General features: G+C 39.3%; 1 protein-coding gene across 3 annotated transcripts in view; it reads right to left on the reverse strand.

The window, feature by feature from the left end:
• ST6GALNAC3 (ST6 N-acetylgalactosaminide alpha-2,6-sialyltransferase 3) overlaps positions 1-21,641 on the reverse strand; it is a 246,240-nt gene extending 224,599 nt beyond the window's left edge. The window contains exons 1-2 of one of the 3 annotated variants that reach the window (XM_068952793.1): positions 21,611-21,641; positions 13,140-13,275 (exon numbers count right to left, since the gene is read on the reverse strand). In XM_068952793.1, the coding sequence (XP_068808894.1) occupies positions 13,140-13,169 (30 nt within the window). In that variant the 5' untranslated portion in view covers positions 13,170-13,275; positions 21,611-21,641. Of the gene's footprint in view, positions 1-13,139; positions 13,276-20,127; positions 20,214-20,243; positions 20,259-21,610 lie in introns of those variants that run through there. The other 2 variants (XM_068952794.1, XM_068952790.1) reach the window with 2 other exon arrangements.
• Positions 21,642-22,237: the final 596 nt, after the last annotated feature.

The following is a 22,237-nucleotide window of genomic DNA, read 5'->3' on the forward strand; positions in this document are numbered from 1 at the left end:
GATTAATCAATTTAGCGGTTGAAAAAATTTCTTTCGCTTGGACTTTGGCTGTATTTCTCTACCTCTTTTCAAGAAATTCAAACTCTACTCTTAAGTACTGGGCTCTATATAACACTGAGATTTCACTTCATATTTGTTGCTTTTCCTGCAGTCTCTTTCTCCCCCTTTTACATTTCTCCAGTACTTCTGCGCATTACACTATGTCTTGGAAGGCTTTGCATTCTCTGCACTTGGCACTTTCTCTGTAGTCCGTGTGCACTACATTGCTTCATTCCTACTGCTCCAATAGCACCCCCTCTCCCTTAATAAATTCCTTGAATTGGATGTTTTCATCCTGCCTGCAGTGATTCAGGGTACCTGCTTACATGCAGCTAATACATTCCAATTAACGTTATGAAACTGCTTATCCATCAAGTTCCTTAATGTGTGGAACCCTTAGTTCTGTGTCACACATTTAATGATGGACACTGTTTCCTGCCTGGTAAGCCTCTCCTATCCACGTGCAACCCTTCGAGGCAATAGGTAGGCTGAAGTTAAGGGAATTAGCTCTCCCCATTTCTATGCAAAGGCAAATCATCCCCAACAGCAGAACACAGAGGGACTGTGGAAGCTTTCTCCAGCTCGCGCTCCTTGGCCCCCTATGCACTTCCAAAGATGCCAGTTTGTGTTTCACCTTTGCAGCACCCCTCCAGAGTGCCATAGTTTTATAGAGGTGCTGCAAACTCCTCAGCCTCTCTTCCCACTGGAAGTGCACCTCTGTGCTCAGCTATAACTACAATTTTCAGCCCCAGGGCCTTGGGTTGCAATGTTCTTGGGGAGAGTAATGAAAATTCCTTCCCGAAGTTTGCAGCTATGACTTGTCTAACATAATGGAATAGACAAGTAGGAAAGGGGATAAAAGCTTGTGAGCTTATTATTATTCGTTTTTAAAAAAAATTAAACAGTAATTGCCTATTTATTTCTCCAGCAATCAAGCTTCTAGCTCTTCTGGGATGAAACGATTCCCTCCCTCTGTGTGGCAGGCATGGGGCAAGTCACCACCTGGTAGAAAAGAAAAATAGTACACTCCCCTTCCTTACCAAGAGAAAGGGAGAATGAGACTTGGAGATAAACTTTCCTGAAAAGGTCAGGCACAGGTTTATTCAGATATGTCCAAAGCATTGGGGGATTTCCAGTAAACAATACGCCTTATAGAAACATGGAGATGTAATGTAGGTAGTTGTCTTGTTTAGGCACCTCTGACAGGCTTTGATTCTAAACACCATATCAGGCAAATATATGGTGACCTTTAACTTTTAGACTTTTTGTAAATGGACCCCCAAGACATTTATTATGAAGAAACAAAACCTCTTGAGCATTCCCTTGGCTTATCTTTCCCCAGCTCCATGTGCAGCCCTGCAATCTACACCCTAAATATGTTTATAGTATAGTCTCACTCCTTACCATCCTTCGTGACTTCAGTCTCAGCAGCCTTTCTCCCCTCCCTCTGCTCCATCCCTAAGTGATTCTCCACCTGCCTGGTGGCATAGTCTTTTTTAGGGGCATGACAAAGGTTCTCTCTTAAGTTGTCCAAGAGCACTTACAGCCCCTCTAATTTGTCTTAGTTTAGTAAAATACAGTAAATTTGTATTTAGCAAAATGCAAATAGATTTTCTGGAATACTAATGGTGCTGCAGCCTGTCTGTAAGCACCCATGAGATGCTCACAGTGTGCAGGGACCCCTGCAGCAGCAGCTGCCATTGTAATTTCAGACAGTGCTCTGCTGGTCCTAGTAAAGGGGACAGGCATAACACTGTGTTTGTATTCTGCAAATGCAGACAAAGTTAGTTTTTTTCCCCCCAGAACTTAATTTTGGGAGGAAAAACATGAATCTATGCCTTTCAAAACATGTACTTTTCTTTAAGGATGGATATGGGATTCCTCTCTCTGCTTCTGGGTAGGGGGGAAAGGGGAAAGGTATGACCCTATGTGACCCTAGCTGAGATAACAGTAAACAGCAGCTGAAGGTCCAGTCTCAGGTCAAGGGAATTTCATCTTAGAGAAACTACATGAAGAGACCAGGTATTACAGTAGGTGCAGGAGATTGCTGTTCCCATTTCACAGATGTGGAAATGCAAATTAAAGTTAAGTCACATGCTAGAAGTTACACAGCAAGTTGGTGAACTGACAGTAAAGGCCAGGTCTAAATTTATTATTCATTTGCCAGGAGAAATGCACCAACTATACAATAAATGAAAACAAACATTGTAAGTACAACTTTTCCATGAGCCTCATGAAGCATTTTACTTGAGCCTAAAGTACTCTTCAAATCAGCTTTAGGTCAAATACGGCTCATTCAAATTTCAGTCATACCCGCAACTTTTCTTCCAAAGTAAATACAGTTATTGTTGCCAGGTAGGGATGTCAAGGACAGTATGAGACTGTCTTTCAAGTCTGAGTCACTGAAAGGCCACAAAAAGTCACTACTTCCAGTACTGCAGACAAAGACCTTGCACATTTGCCATCTAGTTCAAACCCTGCCAATGCATTCCTATGGAGATTGGGGAAAATACAGTTTGGGCAGCAACCATTTCCAATTCAAAGTCTTAAAAACTAATTACTGTCATAATAAAAATCAATCCTTTGTGCAGAAGACTGGTTAAACCGTAATTTGGAATGATTAATACAGTTGCACAATGCCAGTACTCACGTAAGAGTTTCTCTGTACTTCTCATATAGCTAGTTATGCTGGGCTAGGCTATGCCATGAATATTGCCTTGACTGGTTTGTTAGGTGAGCGGACATCATGTAGCTGAAGAGACTATGATTTCAACTATGATAAAGACTTCAAAGCTAAAACACCACAAATGAGTAACATGCTATATTTATTTGTTCAATCCCGTACTTATTTTAAAAGTGCATACTTGTAGAAAGTTTGAAAACTATTTATCTTCTCACTAACTGTTGAACTCTACGTTTTATTTCATCTAGTGAAACTGAGTCAAAAAGGAAGAAGCTATTTTTCATGTTTGCTACCACTACAAAGTTTTGTCAGACAGGGGGTGACACAAGATGGCATTTCTCACCCTTCAGGTACGACCTGAATCAGCAGTGGAGTCGCCAATCCACTCTAGCACTGTCCAGCCATCTCATCTTCCCAGCCTTCCATGTCAAGTTTTCCTTATCTCACGTAACTTCCTATTAGCTGTAAGCAATATAAACTACCCTGTGGCCCAATGGCACAACGGAAGTAGAGGATAAGACGATATGAAGACAGCAGGCTATTGTTTGAACAGGAAATCTTATCGGGTCATCAAAATGTTCCATGTAATCTTAATTCAAACCTCCTCACTAGCCTGACTTTTCAGGCAAGGGAAAAAAAGGCCCCTAACTCAAACTGGTAGGTTTCGTTTCAGATGTGAACTCCTGCTACACCTCGATTTCAAGTCTGGAAGCTGAGGAGATTGCGCATGAGATTTAATAAAGCTTGAACTCTACTTTTACTTTTCAGAAAAAATCTTTACAGCTTAAAACAAGCACGCCATGCACGCATTAGTGAAAAAGCCTGGATGGGAAATACATATTGCCCTATCCAGCTTCCTTCTCAGGGCAACTCATCTAAACCTCACTCTACAAGCAGGACAGTTGTACTGCGTAAAAACAAACGAAAGAAAAGAGCTGTGGAGCACTTGTGCACTTTTCACCAGTCGGAGGCAGAGATTGCTAGACACCAGTAACACTATTAGAAATCCAGCTTACCACCTCACTGCTATTCAGTGTCATGGTAACAATTTCGCATGGCCACACAGCATTTTCAGAGCTCGCATGTTCTTGGGTTTTTTCCCCTTTCTAATAGACACACACAAACACACTCAAATCCGTGACTCGTAACTTTCATTCAACTAAATATAGTTACAAAAAAGAAGTTCAAGGGTTAGCCAGACCTAACGTCAGACAAATCTTGACTAAGGTAAACACTAGACTATTTTATATCTATAGGATATAAAGAATATGATCTATCCTATATCTATAGCATATGGCTTTTGTGCAAAGTACACTATGTCGTGCTTTAAAAACAAAACAATATTTTACATGTACGAAAATACAGAGATTAAAAGACAAAGGTCCATGGAAATTCCTGGAAGAACCAAGCAAGCTCTAAGGAGCACTAATCTTTTCAGAATATTGCCATTTATTTTTTCAGTTCAAATTCACCTGAGCGCTTCAGCTTTCCATTTCTGAAGTTGCTTATTGAACAGCAATCATTTTATACTGAACTACAGATTATTGTTTTACCTTAAAGAAAAAGTGTCACATCTGTTATTTGCAAATCTGCTTCTACAAAACAAACTGAATTTGAAATGCAGCAAAGAAAATGTGCTCAGAGAAAAAACTCTGGCTTCCTCTATAGCTTTCCTCTAATTAAAACAGACTAAGCAACTCTGAATAGTGCTATGTCCATTTATGCCACCAGCTGTTTTGCCCGTATAAAAATAGTAAGAAAACAAATGTATAACTTACTGTGGCCTCTTGTAGAAGAAAAACCATCAACAAGATTCTCAAGGGTACTCAGAAACTAAATGATCCATTTGAAGATGCACTGTCAGTTAAAGGTAATGTTGCTGATTACAGAATTTTGTCAGTTAATATATATTTCTTGCAGCCTCTTTAGCCAAGAACACGTTTGTTTTTTTTTCTCCACTGTTAACTTTTTACATCCTTTGCTCCTATTATCAATACCTTGCACGCCCATGATTTTTATAACATATGATTCTAACATGACAAAAATGTTAAAGTTATTTCGCTGGTAGATACGTCCATGTCAACCTTCTACCTAGATTTTATCTTAGGGAGTACAACTCTTCACATAAAAGGAACTTAGGAAAAATGAACCAGTGAGTACCTCAATCACAGTATATAAGGCCCTAAACTGGAACAGAAAATTTATATTCCTCTTTTCAACTTGTGAGAATGCCATACTTCTCCCATCTGCAAAAGCAGAGGCTGTCCCCTACCATGCTCCCTCCAAAGATCTAGTCAACTACTGATTTTCAGGGCTAAGCTCTGCAATTATCCAAATTGCCATTCACTTCATTCTATTGAAGCAGTGTAAGTCCTTTATTTTTTAAAGGCATACCTCTCTTTTGAAAAAAAAAAAAAAAAAAAAAAAACACACTGTCCCAACCCCTTTCATGAGGCTTTCGCGAATGTTTCTTTGCACTTGAAAGGAAAACCTTAAAGCACAGCAGTAAAAATAGATTTATTTAATCCAAGAGTGAATTACTTCTGTTCTGAGAGCAAAATAGAGGGGTTTTTTTTGTGACCACTCATACATATCATATCTAGAAGGGCCTAACCCCAGCACTGTCAGATCTGAGCCACCTTGCTCAACAACATTGTACTGCGCAGCACAGCACCACAAAACTTGGGGATCTCTAAGGCCTCATTTTGGTCTTGAATGAAGAATTAGCCTCCAGAAGAAGAAAAAGTAAAATCTATATTCTGGTAGTGAGATGGGAACTTGGGAATCCTTGGGTTTGTCTGTTTGTTTTTATGAAGAACAGGAACTCATCTCTACCTCGTGGGCTGGAAAGTAGGGAAAGAGGGGAAAGGCAGCCCTGGCACTTACCTTGCCCAGCCACCCTCCCATACACTATCCTCTTAGGCACCACAGAGACCTCACCACTGTCAGGATCCTCCGTGGACTTCTGGAGGTCTTCCCATTTTGGCCAGCAGGGACAGGGCTCTGAGCGGGGACAACAGCAGCAGCCGCCACCCGACAGAGCTAAGCTCCACTCTGCTATAGACAGAAAGCTAGAGGAACATGCCATGCCACCGGGGACAGCAGATTGCCTGCCCCACACCTTCTTAAGAGACAGAAAGACAGCATGACAGCCAGGACAGAGGCCTCCCATGGCTGCATTCCAGAAATATAAGATCCTGAGGCCAGATTTGGCCCATGGTCTATAAATTTCTATTTTTGATTGTAATTAAAACCAGCACAACAGCAATATGAAAACAATCACAGCATTCTTCTAATCTCACTCTCAGGTTTTAGAGTTCTGTATAGTTACAGGCTTTCAAAAGAAAAATAGACAGATGTAATCAGAAATAGGTCCAATTCTGCAAAAATGTATAGCCTCTGCCAGTTCTGTCAAAGCTAGCAGAGTATACTCACGGTAAAAACTAGCAGCAAATTTAACTCATGGTCGTCTTTTATTGAGCGTTATGAATTAGCGTTACTTCAGTACACTATAAATACATCTGTAACATGATGATAGTAATTTTAGGAACCAAAAAAGTGTTTCCACAGGTGTTTTCTGGCTTTGATATATTTTATTCAATTATGATTGCAGTGTTTAAACATAGAGCAAAAATTATTTTTTATATGCAGCAAAAGAAAGAAACATTTTCCTGAGTAAGAGAGGTGTCATCTGGAAAGCTTTACAGAGAAGATCAGAAACTCCCTGGAATCCACAATCCACATCTTCCCATTTTTACACCTCATTTTTCACTTGATTCCTAAGCTATGAAATCAATCACACACTATCAAACTGAAAAATCAACTGCACTCCTTCTACTAAAAAAAAAGAAAAAACCTTTCAACAAAATTCACCCCTTAGCTTTTTTAAAGTTTTATGTAGCCACAGCTTGAGAAACATAAACAGCAAAAGCTGCATACAAATCTTCAATTATGAACTTTACTCCTTTCAGTCAGAATAAGCTGATACCCTACTCCCCTATAAAATCTACCTTCTTTGTGTAGTCTTTAGACACATTAGCCATCATGACGTATCCTAATGTCAACAGATTTTGCTCCATTGAATCAAAAGAGAAGAAAAAGTCTACCTTGTTATTAAAACTACCTTCATCTACGAAAATTGCCAGGGGTAAAACTCTGCTGTACTTTGAAGAATCCATCTCAAATTATAAACATAAAATTTCAAGGAAAAGGCTTCTTTTTATGTCTTCTAAAAGATTTGCTAACTATCCTACCAGATTTTTAAATAAAATATATTTCACACAATGCTTTTAATTGATGGTAACAAATGTTACAAATTTACAACTGATAGCAAACTTGCTTTTAATGGTTTTCTATACCTCAGTGTAATGCTGAAGAGAAGATACAAAGATGCAGTTATAAGGGGATATAATGTGCCTAACAAGTTGAAGGTCTTTTGGATATTGTCTTTACTGGAATAATCAGCAAAATCAACTTTAAGGGGAGATCAGGTCCCAAACACATAAAAATTGAATTACACACAAATGGTACTATTAAAGACATGCAATTAATGTTTTAGAATCAAACACGCAAGAATAAAGAAATACAAGAATCCAGTTTGTCTGTGCAACTTAAATTCAGTCTGGGTACGTCCGTCTCAAATTTTTTAATGACATAATGACACAAGAAAATTTTATCCTTTTTCATATCCATTTCTAGTTCAAAAGATGGACTAGTGAAAGATGGGACTGAATCAGCATTACATGAATATGCCCTTTCCTACAGTATCTCTGCTTCCTTTACTAGAAAAAATTAAGAATTATGCAGTGAATGAGAAAGTGGTCTTAGGGAAAAGCTGCAGAAGTAGTCTGATGGTTTAGATCACTGAAGGCAGCTGCGAAGAGGTGGATTCTGTACTTGCCTCTACCAGAAGCCCTCTGCAAAGCCTTCTGAATTAATAGCTAGTCACCAATATTCTTTTCCTTCATTTTCTGACCCCCTACTTTGAAACCGTAAGATCTTATTCACAGATGCGCTGGGTACATGTATCTGCAATTGAAGGAAACAGGAGTTGTATTTTGAACATATTAATTGCTGCATAACGCTAAGTAATCTGGAAAAAAAAAACTTAGGCACCCTGTACTAGACACCTAACATAAGTAGATATTTTCAACTAATTTTTCTGTGACTCACTTTCTTTCCTATAAAACCATAATAAAGATTTTTAATGGAGATATGTCAAATTTCAATGAATGGCATAAAAGAGTCCATTAGGAAATTAGGCATCCTGTCTTCAGGAAACACTTTCAGGGCCACACTTGGACAAGGAGGAGCAAACAGGAGAGGTTGGACAAGGAGGAGCAAACAGGAGAGGTTGGACAAGGAGGAGCAAACAGGAGAGGTTGCTCCCCACCCGCATGCGGTCCAACCTGTGCACGTAAACAAGGCAGGAGCATTAGAACTAGACCAAATTTTGATCATGTAACTTAAAACTATGCACAAAGTTTATGCTAGAACGTGACCAAATTAAAACAGGTAATTAACTTCACAGTTCAAACATTCCAATGCCTAGGTTTGCTATTTTTTCATTTTAATATCCCAGAAATCATAGGCACAGATTCCGTCTCCTGCTGTTCCAGTCACACTCAACCAGGATGCCATACAGTTAGACCTGAAGGACCATGCCAGAGACCACTCCTTATGCACCTACAGCTCACATGAAAGCAGTCTCTTCTAGAGCTAGAGCACAAGGCACAGACTTACCCTGATACTTGGCAATAGCAAAGACAGGCAAGATCCTGTCCTGTGACAGACCTCAATCCAGTTAATACTAATTCTGCTGAATCCACCAACTCTGCCAGTTACCAGAATACAATTTAGGTCGTCTTTATCAACACATTATTTCTCAATGAGAAACTACAGAAATAATATGTGTCACTTTATGCTAACTTGGAAAAAAAAAATTTATGTTAGACATTACTTTAAGCAGTCCCAAAACCTTAAGAAACAAGGAGTCTCAGAGTAAATGTGTAGCACCTGCATCATTATAAAAATGATATCTTTGTGAATTTTGATGATTTATAATTTCTGGTGATCCCAATGATTTGTTAAAGGACATTTTATAATTTTCAGCAGGGCAAGAAGCCTTTGTTGTTTCCCAGACTGAAAAATAGAAGATGCATACATTCACAATAGTGGTAAAACACAAAGATTTGGTGGGTAAGATTTGACTAATTTTAAAAACCATTTTTAAAGCAATTTAATCCTGCCATACATCACCCTTAAGCTACTGAGAGTCTTTACTGACTCAGTGGCCTTTGGTGTAAAATACTGATTTTTGCAAAGATTTTGCTAATTCCACTAGCAAAGTTTTCACTGGAAGTAAATTGTGTATCTTCAATCACATGATCCTTTACAACCTTCGTAACTCTCATTCCCCCCAAATCAAATGCCCAATATTACACCTCTGTAAAAACATTCTCAGAAGCACTTTCAGTACGCACGTATTAACATTGCCTTATAGTCACAGCCTACTTTGCAACAGCAAAGGAAACGGAACTTGAAGCTAAAGACGTTTGAGAGCATCCAAGTGCAATGTGTTGCAGTGCTCATAATGCTGATTTTTAACCTTAATGCATAAGTAAAGAACTTTACTGCCACTATATTTTCAAGGTGATTATCTGCGTATTTTTTTTTGTATGTTTATTCTTGTTTTTGACAGCTGAGCCATTAATATTTGCAGATTGCATAATACCTTAGTTCTCTTGCAAGAAAAGTGAAAGCAATGTTGCATGTGAACACTAAGGAGGAAATAGACTATCAACTATGTAAGAGTCATTTTAAACATAAAACTTCAGGATGATTAAAATTTTTTTTTTTTTCCCCCTCTGAGTGAAGCTCCTCATTGCATTCTTCCCTAGAGGTTTATTACTAGAACTCATGTTAATCTCAGTAAAACTGCAGTAATTCTCTTAATCCACCAGAAAGTTTCAAAGTTAAAAAGTTATAAAACTGTATTAAGGTGCATAATTTTAACATTTTTTTATTTTTGAATCCTTCTAGGATTTTTCTTATAAAGAACTGACAGAAGTCTGCCCATAGCTCAGTTGTCTCTTTAAAATACTGCTGTACATGACAAAAAATGTTTTCTAGTTGGAGATAAATGTACAGGGTCTGGCTTTCCGTTTTACTAAAACTTACAACAGCATTTGAAGAAACTACAGCACTACAGACATTCAGATTTCATTAACTCTGAGAAAATACACACAAGGAGCAAGAACTGACTTTAGGTCCACTTCAGCCTTTTTTTGTAGCGCTCATGGAAGCAAGTTGCTATCGACACAAGGGTAAACTATGGACCAGTTCAATTTAAATTCTAATGTCCCAATGCGAGGAGGATGGCTGCTCACACCAGAAAGTGCCAGAATACACAGATAGCGTAGAGCTGGAAGTTAATACTTACCTATCTTCTGCTAATAAGAATAATGAGGATTGAGAAGAATCTGCATGATGCTTTGGTCCTCCAGAACTCTTAGTGTTATAAAAGCGCAACCAGTACAAAGTTGCAAAGTTGCCTTTGGAAAATCAGGCCCTGATGTCTGAAGATTCAGAAGGGACAGCAGCCTTTTCAGTCATGTTTCCCGTCTGTGAACGTCTCGGTGGTTTTGTTACTATAGCCTAAGGGCTGTAAATTTAATAAAGTTTCATTCAGGACTAAAATGTCTTGGAAGAATAAAGAAAGAAAAATAGAGAAAAATCAAGATAAAATAGGAAATTACCCTTATTGCAACTCTGAGAGCATTTCTTTCTTTTCCCAGTTGTTCAGTATTTTAGTTATCTTTCAGTCCCACAGAACAGACTCCTCCAAGGGGACAGTAACTCTGTATTAGGAGAGTAAAGATACCAGGCCACTGACTGTCCCGTCAGTTAAACGGACTGGCGTCAGGGCTGGGTCTGCAGGCAAGGAGCTGACAGGTTTGTGTCCAATTCTGTTTGCAGAAACGGCAACTGGTTTTCTAAAGTAAAATTCTTTCTTTAGCATAACCTCCAGGGAATAAGCCTTAGGTAAGCAAGAACAAACGTGTGACTTTTCGAAAGCTGCGTCTTAAACCCACTAGAGATTTCAGCAACATTTACATTTCTGCAGTAAGCCCAGTTTATTTCTATCTGGGTTTCAGAGGAAGGCCATCATTTGCATGGCTCGAAGCTTTTCTCATGCGCAGTCAAAACAAACATTGTTATACAAAACAAGCCCAGTGGAAGGGCAGGAGAACTTAGCTTTGAATACATTTCAGACACTATCCCTGTTTCCTTTTCAACAAAGCTTTTGGAGTTTTACAACGATATTTCGTCTCCCTTTGATAATAGCTGCAAAGGGAGAGATGCAGGATTCCTCCCCCTCCTCCTCCCCCTCTCTCTCCTTCCCCGCACTCCCTCTCTCCCAACTAGCCCAAAGCAGGAGCAAGGATGACTCACCACAGCCCAGCGGAAAGAGCTTCGGAAATTGCCTAGGTAGTACCACGCTCGTGTGCTCAGGTAAATAAGTAAGTGCTGAAAAATAGCCACTTCGGGATAGCAAAGGCAGAGAGGTCCTCAAAGGAAATTATTTCAGCTGGAAAGCGAGCAACAGTCTCCAGAAAGCCAGCGTTTCTGCTTTACTATGTGCTTGTTACAGTCCACAAGAACAGTGAAAAAACTTTCAAAAGACAAAATGAAAGTGTAGCGCAGGACTCTGCGAGTGTGAGAGCAGGCACCCGAGAGAGAAGAGCGAAAGAGGAGGTCACTAACACCCAGCTCTCACCATAAGACAAATGAAGATTTAAAACTTTAAATCTTTTCTGTATTCATTTCTGTTCCCCGTTTACAAAACCTTAGTTGTTTTTCAAAGAAACAATTGACTCTCTGTAACCTTTCCTCAGGCATAAAGCGAGCCCCCGAATAAAGAAAAAGCACTTTTAGGAGGTATTTACTCAAGTGTTTAGCACATATTTACAGTTTGTGTCTAAAGCCAAGCAATAATTTTCAATAATGTGTGAGAATCACTGGAAAATTTTCCGAAGCAGAACGTGGAGCTGTTTACAGGAAAAGTCTACATTCATCTATTTCAAAACTAGTCAGAAAGTTTCCTAATTGTGGCTGAAATGCAAGTAAACACTATCATGATTAATTCCACTAAGAGACCAAACACTGAGGACCGCTCAGGAAAACAAGGAAGTCGCTAAATATGCCATAAAAGGGTGCCACTATTCGTTCACAAACAATTTAGGAACATACACACTAAACTTAGTGGCTAATTACACTGGCTGTGATAAAATCAGAAAAGGTCTCCTAAGGTTCAGGCTTACATTGGTCCTTTCACTTCTTGTTTCAGGCTGCTACTTCTGCATTACAACACTGAGTACAAAAGAGGCCAAATTTCAGAACTGCAAGTTGCGAAAATAAGCCCCACCAGGTAGTCACATCATCCCCCGTTTCACAATAAGTGCATGTATTTGTGGTGAGGTAAATGCCATTAGTAATGAATCTCTTTGCTTGCACTGTTAGAGCAGAATTTTATCATAAAAAATGTTATATAACACCCTTTTATCCCAAACGTGTGCTGTTGCTCGTTACTCTTGACTGACTACTCAAGGCACGGCTGAAGAGCAGTGCTGCTTAGGGGGCAGCTGGCTACCTGCACAACCCTGTGACGCAATTCAATCAATGGAGATGACTACTTTCACCAACACTGGAGCATACTTCAGTACAAGAGCCAGTAATTTCACTAAGTATATAGTTGATAGGATTTGTTAGTATAAAAAGCTGTTAATTAGATTATCATCTCGAGAGCCATTTGTCCTCAGGAGCAAATACCCTAGTTAAGAGATTATTCTGCTTTACCCTTAGCAGATTCTAGTTTCTGTATAATATTCTGCTTTGGATTATCCGTGATACACCCAGGCACGATAAAGTCTTTCACTCCTGTTTCTGCTCATAGGCTCTAGGTTCTTCCACACAGTATTACCAACAACTAATCACATAAAGAAATATTTCTTTCAGGAAAAGATAAAGATTGTTTTTAAGTAAGAATGCAAAATAACAGGGAAAAAATCCTGCTGATCCTAGTCAGTGCTACTTGTCATTATGCCAAGAATCATAAAGAAAACTGGTGAAAGTGAAGAACCACACTCGTCCTCTTCCTCTAAAACATCATTAGCCTGGTTGTAGCCTGCTCTGGGATCTACGCCCCGGGCTGGGATGAGCCCGAGCTACCACTTCTCCCAGAGAATGATAAAACTGTCCCCTCTGTTCCAGCAGACACCTTCACAACAGCAGCACATGAATTCACTCCCAGGGCTGGAAGGACTCCTGAACTCAGATAACATCCTCAATAAGAGCAGCAGCAGCTGCTTAGTCAGCTGTTTGGGCAGACTTCACGCTGTACTAGTGGGGCATGTACCTTAGGCTGATAAGCTCTGCAGTGAAACATGAAACCGCTGCTAGACGGTGCTTGAGGCAGGACGACAGAACACGGGAAGCAGCGAAGGTGCAAATTCTCTCTTCGGTGCTCGAGCAGTGACAGAAGGGAACCGTTCCTGCACGTAGGAAACAACAGAAGCTAAAAATTAGGTCCTTAAAGGAAACAACGGGCATGGATTAGAGTCCTGGTCCAAGTCTGTGGGCCCAAAAAAGCTGCTAGAAAGCCCTTGGAGGGCAATGTAAAGAATGCAGAACTGCAGAAAGGAAGGGTGTAAGAAAGAGCAGCTGCACCATTACCCACTATGTACCAAGTCTGGCACATTTGAACAGAAGACAGAGGAAGATCCATGTATAATCAATTATCAGTCCAAAAATTTTTTTTTACTCTAGATGGCTCTCCTCAGTCACAGAGACAGTAGACTGGCAAACTACATGAAACTGTCTCCCCATACAAAGAAGAACAACTAACTTCATAGCAGGTTCGTACAAGGACAAGAGATGCAAACGATCACATTCAAACTGTGGCTCCACTGCAGCTTGAGCTGATCTAAATTCCTTGCCGCCCCACCCCCCCCTTAGGATTAGTTTTCAGCCGGATCAACTCTGGAAGCTGGCTCTTGCTTACACAAGTGCTAGTGCCAGTGAAAAAAAAGTGTGCATATACATGTGAGGGGAAGGCAGAAATGTAGAGGGCGGGCTCTGGGGACAGGACAGTGACAGCTTAGATTTAGATTGTCTTAAAATACCGTGAACCCTTGGAATGACCACAAGAGTTTTAATCAAGAAATGTGCAGAGCGGAGAGAATAAACGGAGCAGACGCTTAATTCATCAAATACTACAAGAAAGAAGAGGAAAAGGAGAGGAGAAAGGAAGGAGGGGGGAAGAGACTACAAAAACTGTATAGCAAATATAAAGTAGAAGTAGTAAACTAAATGCAAAGTAGTACTCATGGGAGTTAAGAATTATGGAGAGAAAGACAGTAATGAAAGTGTTCCGAGTATGGGGTGACTTGACCTAAAGGTGACAGGGAAAGTAAAAGTGCCATCTAAAAGGAGTAGTATAATAATTCAGCAAATGATATTCTGCATGTAAGAAAAATGGACATGATGCCAGTAAAATATACTTAATGCTTGGATTAGGCCCAAGATATGACCTCAGCATAGAGAGATAGAAAATTGGATGTAAAAGAGACAGAAGGACACCAGTAAACGTAATATAGTAACTACAAAGACTAAATCAGCATCATGCAAGAGAAGAAAGCAAAGCCATGCATCCAAGATAAAAGCCGACAGGATGTTAAACCTCTGGGACAGTGCAAGTTAAAAAGAAAAAAAGATTATACTGGCCTAAATTTCAGTTCTAGTAGACTTTTATCAACCAGCACTGCTGGACAGCACTGTTACTTCCTTGTTTGCTTTTGAAAACGAGCAGAACATATTTTAATATTAAGCTTACAGTTGAATCATAGCAACATGACCAAGATGATCTGTCTCACAAGACTTGGCATCATGCAGAATAAAATTTTGGTGTCAGATCTGAAGACAACGAGACAGAAACTGTAATACACTCACAGTTACAACCCCATCTGTCAGCTGGAAAAAGCCAGGAAAATAAAATGGCATTATGATAGGTTTTTGTACTGCTATGAAACACAGTACAGGGACTCCTGACCAGAGGCTGAGTACACTGGTATGGCTATGTGGTGCAAGGTAATACATTGCAGATACCATAAAAAGAGTCCTGAAAGCTTGACACCTACATTTACTCAACATTGTGACCAGCATTCTGCAAAAAGTGGGAGAACTGTGGGAGAAGAGATGCAATAAAAATTTTTTTAATTACAAAATGTCTTGAAGTGTGAAATATGGATGATGCTATCACGTAGCGCGCACACAAATTTCTCTAGGTGCATGCCATGACAAGCTAGAAGGGTTTATTTCTTTACCTTCAAAGGGAATGTTTCAAATTAGATATTCCTATTTGGACATTGCAACCTAGAGGTCGAGCAAGTTGTGAAAAAGTCAAACTCTTTGCAATATAAGATGATTTGCAATATAATTAGCCACCAGTATGGGTATGTGTGTGCACGCAGGCATCTGAATGTATGTATGTAGAAGACTCTTATATTATTAACTTATTTTCTGTTACTTTCTCCAAACATGCTTTGATTACCTCACGTTGACTTTCAAAATTATTTTACAGTATTTATCTCACAGACTTTATAATGGCTTAGATATCTGACAAAGTAAAAACTCAGACAGTGAACACCTAGATCTGCACGTGTTGGGAAGTATGAGAGAAGAGACCTTGCTAAAAATATCATACACAAAATTTACACTCTACAGTATTCTAGCAGTAACAGAGCATGAGAACAGTACCAGAGGCTGGCACTAACAACTTCCAAGGGAGACTGTGATCGGTCTGTGCTGTGCTTTTAGAGAGAAATGCCTTTAGCTGTGGCTTTCCCCTTGTGGATTCAAAGGGGAACCACTGCCATGGAAAAAGAAATCCTGCTTTGGTCAGGATTTCAGCAGAGACAAGAAGGCAATGAAACATAAAATAACATTGTAGAATGAGCTTCTTAGCATCAGAATCTCCAATTCCTACTAGAGACTTTTGCTTAGGAGCCTAAGTGCATATGGCAGCATTCGCAAAATCTATACTTCTTAAACTGATAAATTTAAGAGGCATCCAAGCACACATACTGACCTCCCTTCCCCTTCATGGTGTTTGGTTGGGTACAGCAGCTCACTGCAGTTCTTAAATATCATTCAAAACTACAACAGTGCAATTCATCGCTTGTACTTAACAGAGACTCTCCAGGTGAGAAGATTCAATTACTTTTCTGAGTCAGCAAAGCTTTCTAACCCGCCCTCTATAACCTTACTGCTCTCCTTTTCAGCCTAGTCTTAAGTGTAGCATTCTGAGAGCACAGAATATGTGAAATCAGCCTGATTTATCCAAATATTATCTATTTTTATATTTAAAAATTGTTACAGAAGTCTGGAGAATGATGATTAAATCAGACATTGCTTCTGTATTCCTATATTCTGTGGCCCAACCAATATATATATATTTTTTGAGAATTATGAGAGTTTAATCGTTTGGATGTGGGTTATGCTGTGCAGTTGGCCTCAACGTCAGAGAATAGTCTTGGGCACATTTGATTTACTCATACTGGCATAGCTAGAAGATCACAGACCAAAAATTGTCTGGGCCACACTGAGCTGAGCAGGATTGCCTAGGCCTATCTTGTTTTACTTTGAAATCAGTCTCAAGAGGAGAACAAATAGAGGAAAGATAGATATCAGGTATCCTAGAGCAGATAGCAGTAGCATGTTGAACGCAGACCAAGAACCAGTCTATTTCTTGCTGGATTGAAATACTAGAATAGGCACATCTACCCAAATTTCCCGCTTCTGAGCTAACATGTGATGTTGCCCGTTAGAAGTATTCAAAGACTTTAGGAGATAAACCATAGAGAAAGGGATGTGCTTAAAAACAAACAGACAGACAAAAGCACTCGGCCTTCAGGGGCCAAAGTCATGCTTCAAATCAGGTGCTTTGATTTCTAAAGAATGACTGCTCTTTTCACAAAGTTGGGAGGATATGAAACATGGCAGTACTATTGCTGTGACTATCTGAACATGGTGTGAGATAAGCAGGAAACTGTGATACGACTGAATACTGGGCCAGGTAATTCAGTATTAACTAGACACGTTAATGTAAATATAGATAGCTAAAACTCATGTGTAGCAATTCAGTGGTCCATCATGCAACACACTGCTGGGAAGAAAATAATAATGGCTTGCACTAGAATAAGTGAATAAATAGAAGAATTCAAAATTCATACCTTCATATTCATATGCTTCTCTGTACCATATTAAGGTAGTTAGGTATTTCTGCAGACTTTGTGAATTATCAAGTGAGTTGGAAGCTTATGTGCTTTACTCCAAAAAGCTAAGCAAGGATGCCTGTAGAGGTCACCCACATGCAACAGTGAAGCATAGACAGTGTTCACTTCTTTGCACAAGTGCTTCCAATAGGAGCTTTTATTTTTGGCTCAGGCTGGTAAAGCAGTGAGTGCTGCATGCAAGTAACTTAAAGTCTGAGAAGCAGTCCAATGCTAAGGCAATGAACACCAGGCAAGAGCCTGGAAAAAACAATTGCACTGTTGCCTATTTATCACAATTGTATTCTCTCCTGTCATTGCTCAGGGCCATGAAGCAGTCTGTTTCAACCAGCGCCTGAATGAAATGCTTGGCAAAACAGAAGATGGGCTTTAAAACAGACTGTCTTTTCCAGATACCTTATGCCAAAGCATTATAAAGGGTACACCTCCCTATCACATGCGGGTCACACCAGATTAGATCATCTATTTCAACTGGTAACTTCAAACTGAAGCCTTATAGTGAAACTAAGCGGCAGCCTAAGCCGCTCAATGGAGAAAAAATATCCATCTTTATCATAAAAATCAAAGATTACCCTGCCTAGTACAACACAAACGTATGCAGTATATAGTTCTCCTTATTTTGATACTTGACTTTGCTGGCAAACTTAACCCCTTCTACCCAGCGTCAGCAACATCTAGATGTTTTCATACAGTAACACTCATATCCCAGCTACAAGTTCTCCTTACTATCCAGCACGCTCACAGAACACGCCCGTCTTTATGGCTAATCAGCAAAAATAGAGTTTAAATCATGCCAAGGCCTGTGTTGAATCAACAACTTAAATTTTAGCTTTATGTTTTAAGAAGTCCTCCAGAACAGGAAATGCATCTTGTTATTGACAGCTTCTACACAATCCCATCACATTTTTGGCAAGCTATAGCTATTCTGTGTTTCACAGTGCTTATACCTATGCTCTATCAAAATATGCTTGTAAAATCTCTCAGGAAAGGTAGAGGGAAAAGGAGACAGAAATCCTAAACAAGTATTCATTGGTCTTCCGTTCTCTTCAGAAGTACTGGTTGCTTTGAGAACAAATTTTTGGTTTCTTTTGAAACATCTTTACAGCATCCCACTCCCAGAACGTGCTACAAGGATGACTCTATGTCAGATCAAGTATAGTAAAATACAGTTACATGAAACAGTTTTTTGCAGACAGATACAAAAGAGATTTGCTTTCAACTTTACGCTGAAATAATAAATCACAGAATCAAAATGATATAAGCTATTGCTCTGGCTGTCTGCAAATGTGCAGGCACTTCAGAGAAGTAGCGTCATTCTTTGATTAAGATATCAGATGATACACATTAAGACCAGGATTGTGCAAATAATTGATTTTGGAGTTTACTTGGTTAAAAAGAGAGAGAGAAAGAGAGAGAGAGAGAGAGAGGGAAGGAGACAGAGAAGAATTAATTTCAGATTAATCTGAAACATTCTCAGTTCTTGGAAAAAAAAATTCAAGCCAGAAGACATTTTATACTTAGATTTTTTTAACTACCTGAAGTGTGTCTATTTGTGAAGTTAACAGAGAAAACATTTTAAATGTCTTTTGTAGAATGTACAATACAGTCACCAATCCTATTTTTCAGACAGTCTTTGAGATGGTCACTACTTAAATAGCAAGAATTAAAAACACATCAATCCTTTTGCACATACAGTATTAAGTAGCCATTATAATTTCATTATTTAGTAATAAAAGGAAATTTGCAGTATGAGTTTTATACCTGCTGCACAGACTTCAACACTGAATGTAATCCTCCCTAAAGAAAATTTGAAATAATTTGTCGTGTTTCATGGAGATCTGGTAATATATTTAGCAGAACTCCTTAATCCCACTATATCTGTGCAATAGAGGTCTACAGAACAGCATCAAATTCAAAAGGAAAATTACAACTTTTCCACCTGAGGCCTTACCATCTGTGCTTCCTTGTCCTCTGGGCTCCAATGCACAGTGTAAAGTTTTGGGGTTTTTCTTTAAACACACATGGTTCAAAATTAAAAACAGAGTATGAAATGTAGATTAGTCTTTTCCTCACTGGTGATACAAGAAGTAGACATAGGCCAAATTAGTTTGGAGCATCTCTGCACTGTCTTTAACTGCTGTTCCTATCACAAGCCCTTAAATATTCTGTGTAAGTCTATCAGGTTACCCTAAAAGTTTCTAAGTATCAATAAACCAAACAATGGCTTATTAATTTCTACAAAATCATTAATAAGCTTTCTCTATTGCTCATACTTCAGAAAAATTTTCTGTGGCTTTGATTTTACCTTTAAATGGCAAACTCGGTGTTATCTAACATGCAGTCTCTGAAAATTCAATCAGCAGCATTCCTTTGCAACCTGCATTTGAATCTGAACACTTGGATCATTCCCATTCTACGTTTTCAAAACACTGTACAACTCTTTAAACTGATCCTCATGATACTTCAAGTCCACACTAGCCCAATAATTTAAAACAAAGACAAAAGATTTCTGCTGAGCATGAAGAACAAAACAGTTCTGAAAAAGGAATCCAAATATAGTATATGCTCCTTACCTTGAACGTGTCCATCAGTTTTTACTATAAGCAGCAAAGGTACTTTAGAGATCAAATTTTACTGAGATTTATTCTTTGAGTACAAGCTTTCACTGGAAGGAAAGACTTCTAGAGCTTCAATCATCCTAAAAGTTAACTTCAGATTATGGACTGAGCGTGAAACAGGGTTCCTTCTGCCAGGACCTACAGGCAGCCTAAAGTCAACAGCACCAAGACAGAATCATCTCTGAAGGGATTCTGGCACAAAGCCCAAGCAAAGCTCACGAAAAAAATCAATTTAACTGCTGTTCCAAATCCACTGAAAGACATGCAGACATCACAGAGATCTGGGCCTGCTTTAGAGACAGCAAAGCCTGACCAGAGCGAGAAGGATACTCTAAAATGTGTTAGTGTTAAAAAGCCAGCGCTGCACCTACGATGTTTTGAGAACAGAAATACTACAAATAATATCCCATCTATACAGTTTCATTTGTTAACCAACCTTGATAAGCGCATCCTACAGCTTCCGTACACTCCTCGCTTTAGGCAAGCCCTTGTATTCTCCTCACTATGATCCCTGAAGGAAAAGCTATCCCATTTAGAAAGCAGCTGTCTCACCTGAGTTAAAGCAATATACCCATGGAAGGTCAATGTGCTTGTTAAGTACTTAGCAGTAAAAAAAAAAAAAAAAAAAAACCCACTCCACTATTTCCTGGGCCGTCAGGAGGCAGCTGTGACTGGCTTGGCCTGAGTTTCTGTTCTGCAGCTGTTTTGACAAAGCCAGTATTTTTGGAAGACCTACGTGTTTAATTCTTTAGTAACTATGAGGAGTTTCCAAGTTCTATAACTGCTATAAACATTTAAGCATTTTAAAGACCAGGTTTTCAAAGGTATTTAGGCATGAAACTCATTTATTACAACCAGAGTCAGATATCTAACTCACTCTGTGGCTCTGGGTCTTCATTCTATACAGTCCATTATCTCTGAATCCCAGTTAGATTTAGCCTAGAGATCTGACCCAAGTGGGTCATTTGTGCTACTTCCTCAAATCAAGACTCTCTTTTCCTTCCCTGCTTCTCTCTATATATGCGCTGGTTTCTTCTTTCAGTCATGCCAGATTTACACACAGCAAGCTCATCTCTGTTTATTGCAGTGACTGCTGGGTCTCTGTTCAGTATTTCATTTCACCTTGAACTTCATTTAAACTATATGCTAGAAAGTCAAGATGGACAATTGGAATCTAATTTAGGTAATTAAACTTTGCAGACAATGCAGTGTGCTGACCACTTCCCTGGAGATACTGTGAGACTGTCGCATTCAAATTCAAGTTTACAAACTGTCCAAGTTCAGTAAAGACAACTTTGCTATACATAGGAAGGCCAGCTCACTCCCTCATGTGCTACTCTGGATAAAAGGATAAAAGATAAAAGGATATTAGAGGAGCTCCAACCACAGAGAAAGAAAATGTTCTTAATAAATGGGCTCATTGGGACAGATTAAACAAATCCGGACATTCCTAGGGCCATGTGTTGCTCAGGGCTGGCACAGGTGGGGCTGCATTTGCAGTGCTGACTATCAGAGCTCTAGACCATAAAGTAGCCAACAGAAAATTACTGTGGAGTCCAAGTAGCCCCTAATTTACCTTATCGATACTTTTGATCTATTCAAAAAATTGTAGAAAAATTAATGTAAAGATCTTCTCCCCCATCCCTGCCAGCTATACCTTCTATATAGCAGAATCTCTCACAACATCTTTCATACAAACTATCTCCCAGATCTGCAGGAGATACTTGACTGCAAAAGGGAAAGATGCAGGAGGCAGAAGACACAGATATATTTTTCCTGAGGAGGCTTAATTAATTGTTTTTATAGAACAGTGATGACCCGAGTTTCTTCAAAAGTGCCAAGTTTTTTTGTTTTTTTTTTTCTAAATCATTACCACCACAAACAGTCATGGAACACAAGAAATAGTCAGACCACTGTACCTGATGCGTTGGCTTCAGCCTGCAACTTCAGTGCTCTGTAGCTTTTTCTTTCAACAGATAACCACAGACCATGTGATACTACAGCAGAAAGCCCTTCTGGTGCAGGGAAAGGGTTGGGGAGGGGCAGAAACGGGACAGAATGTTTTTTCCCAACATGTTTCTGAAGTGGGTATAGGAACCTCAGCCCACCTTTTATGTATTCAGTTGAGTCCACGCAGCTTTTATTCCATTCTGAAATTATCTTGGTTCAGTCAGAAGGCACTGCTCTCAGCTGAAATAGATAAGTGCAAAGGATAAGACAGTAATTAAAGGATGCTTTTTTTCCAGCCTCTGCATACAGTTTGTCCTTACTGGCACTCAAAGATAGAGGACTACAGTGCCATCTCTCTGTCTGAGCAATGTTTGCAACGTAATTTAACCTGTCTGCATCACAGGGAAAAGTTGTCGTGAGGATGAATTATATTTACGTGTTCATATTAAGCAGGTAATCATTAGAGCTCTTGTGTGTCCCACCATATCTTTTATATAGCTACCAACAGTTGCTCCACTGCCATTTCACCATGGTCTTCCATGTTTCAGTAATACCTTATTCAAAAAAAGTCAAATCCCATTAGTTTGTCCTCTATG

The sequence above is a fragment of the Struthio camelus genome, chromosome 8 (genome assembly GCF_040807025.1).
Source record: "Struthio camelus isolate bStrCam1 chromosome 8, bStrCam1.hap1, whole genome shotgun sequence".
Lineage (NCBI taxonomy): Eukaryota > Metazoa > Chordata > Aves > Struthioniformes > Struthionidae > Struthio > Struthio camelus.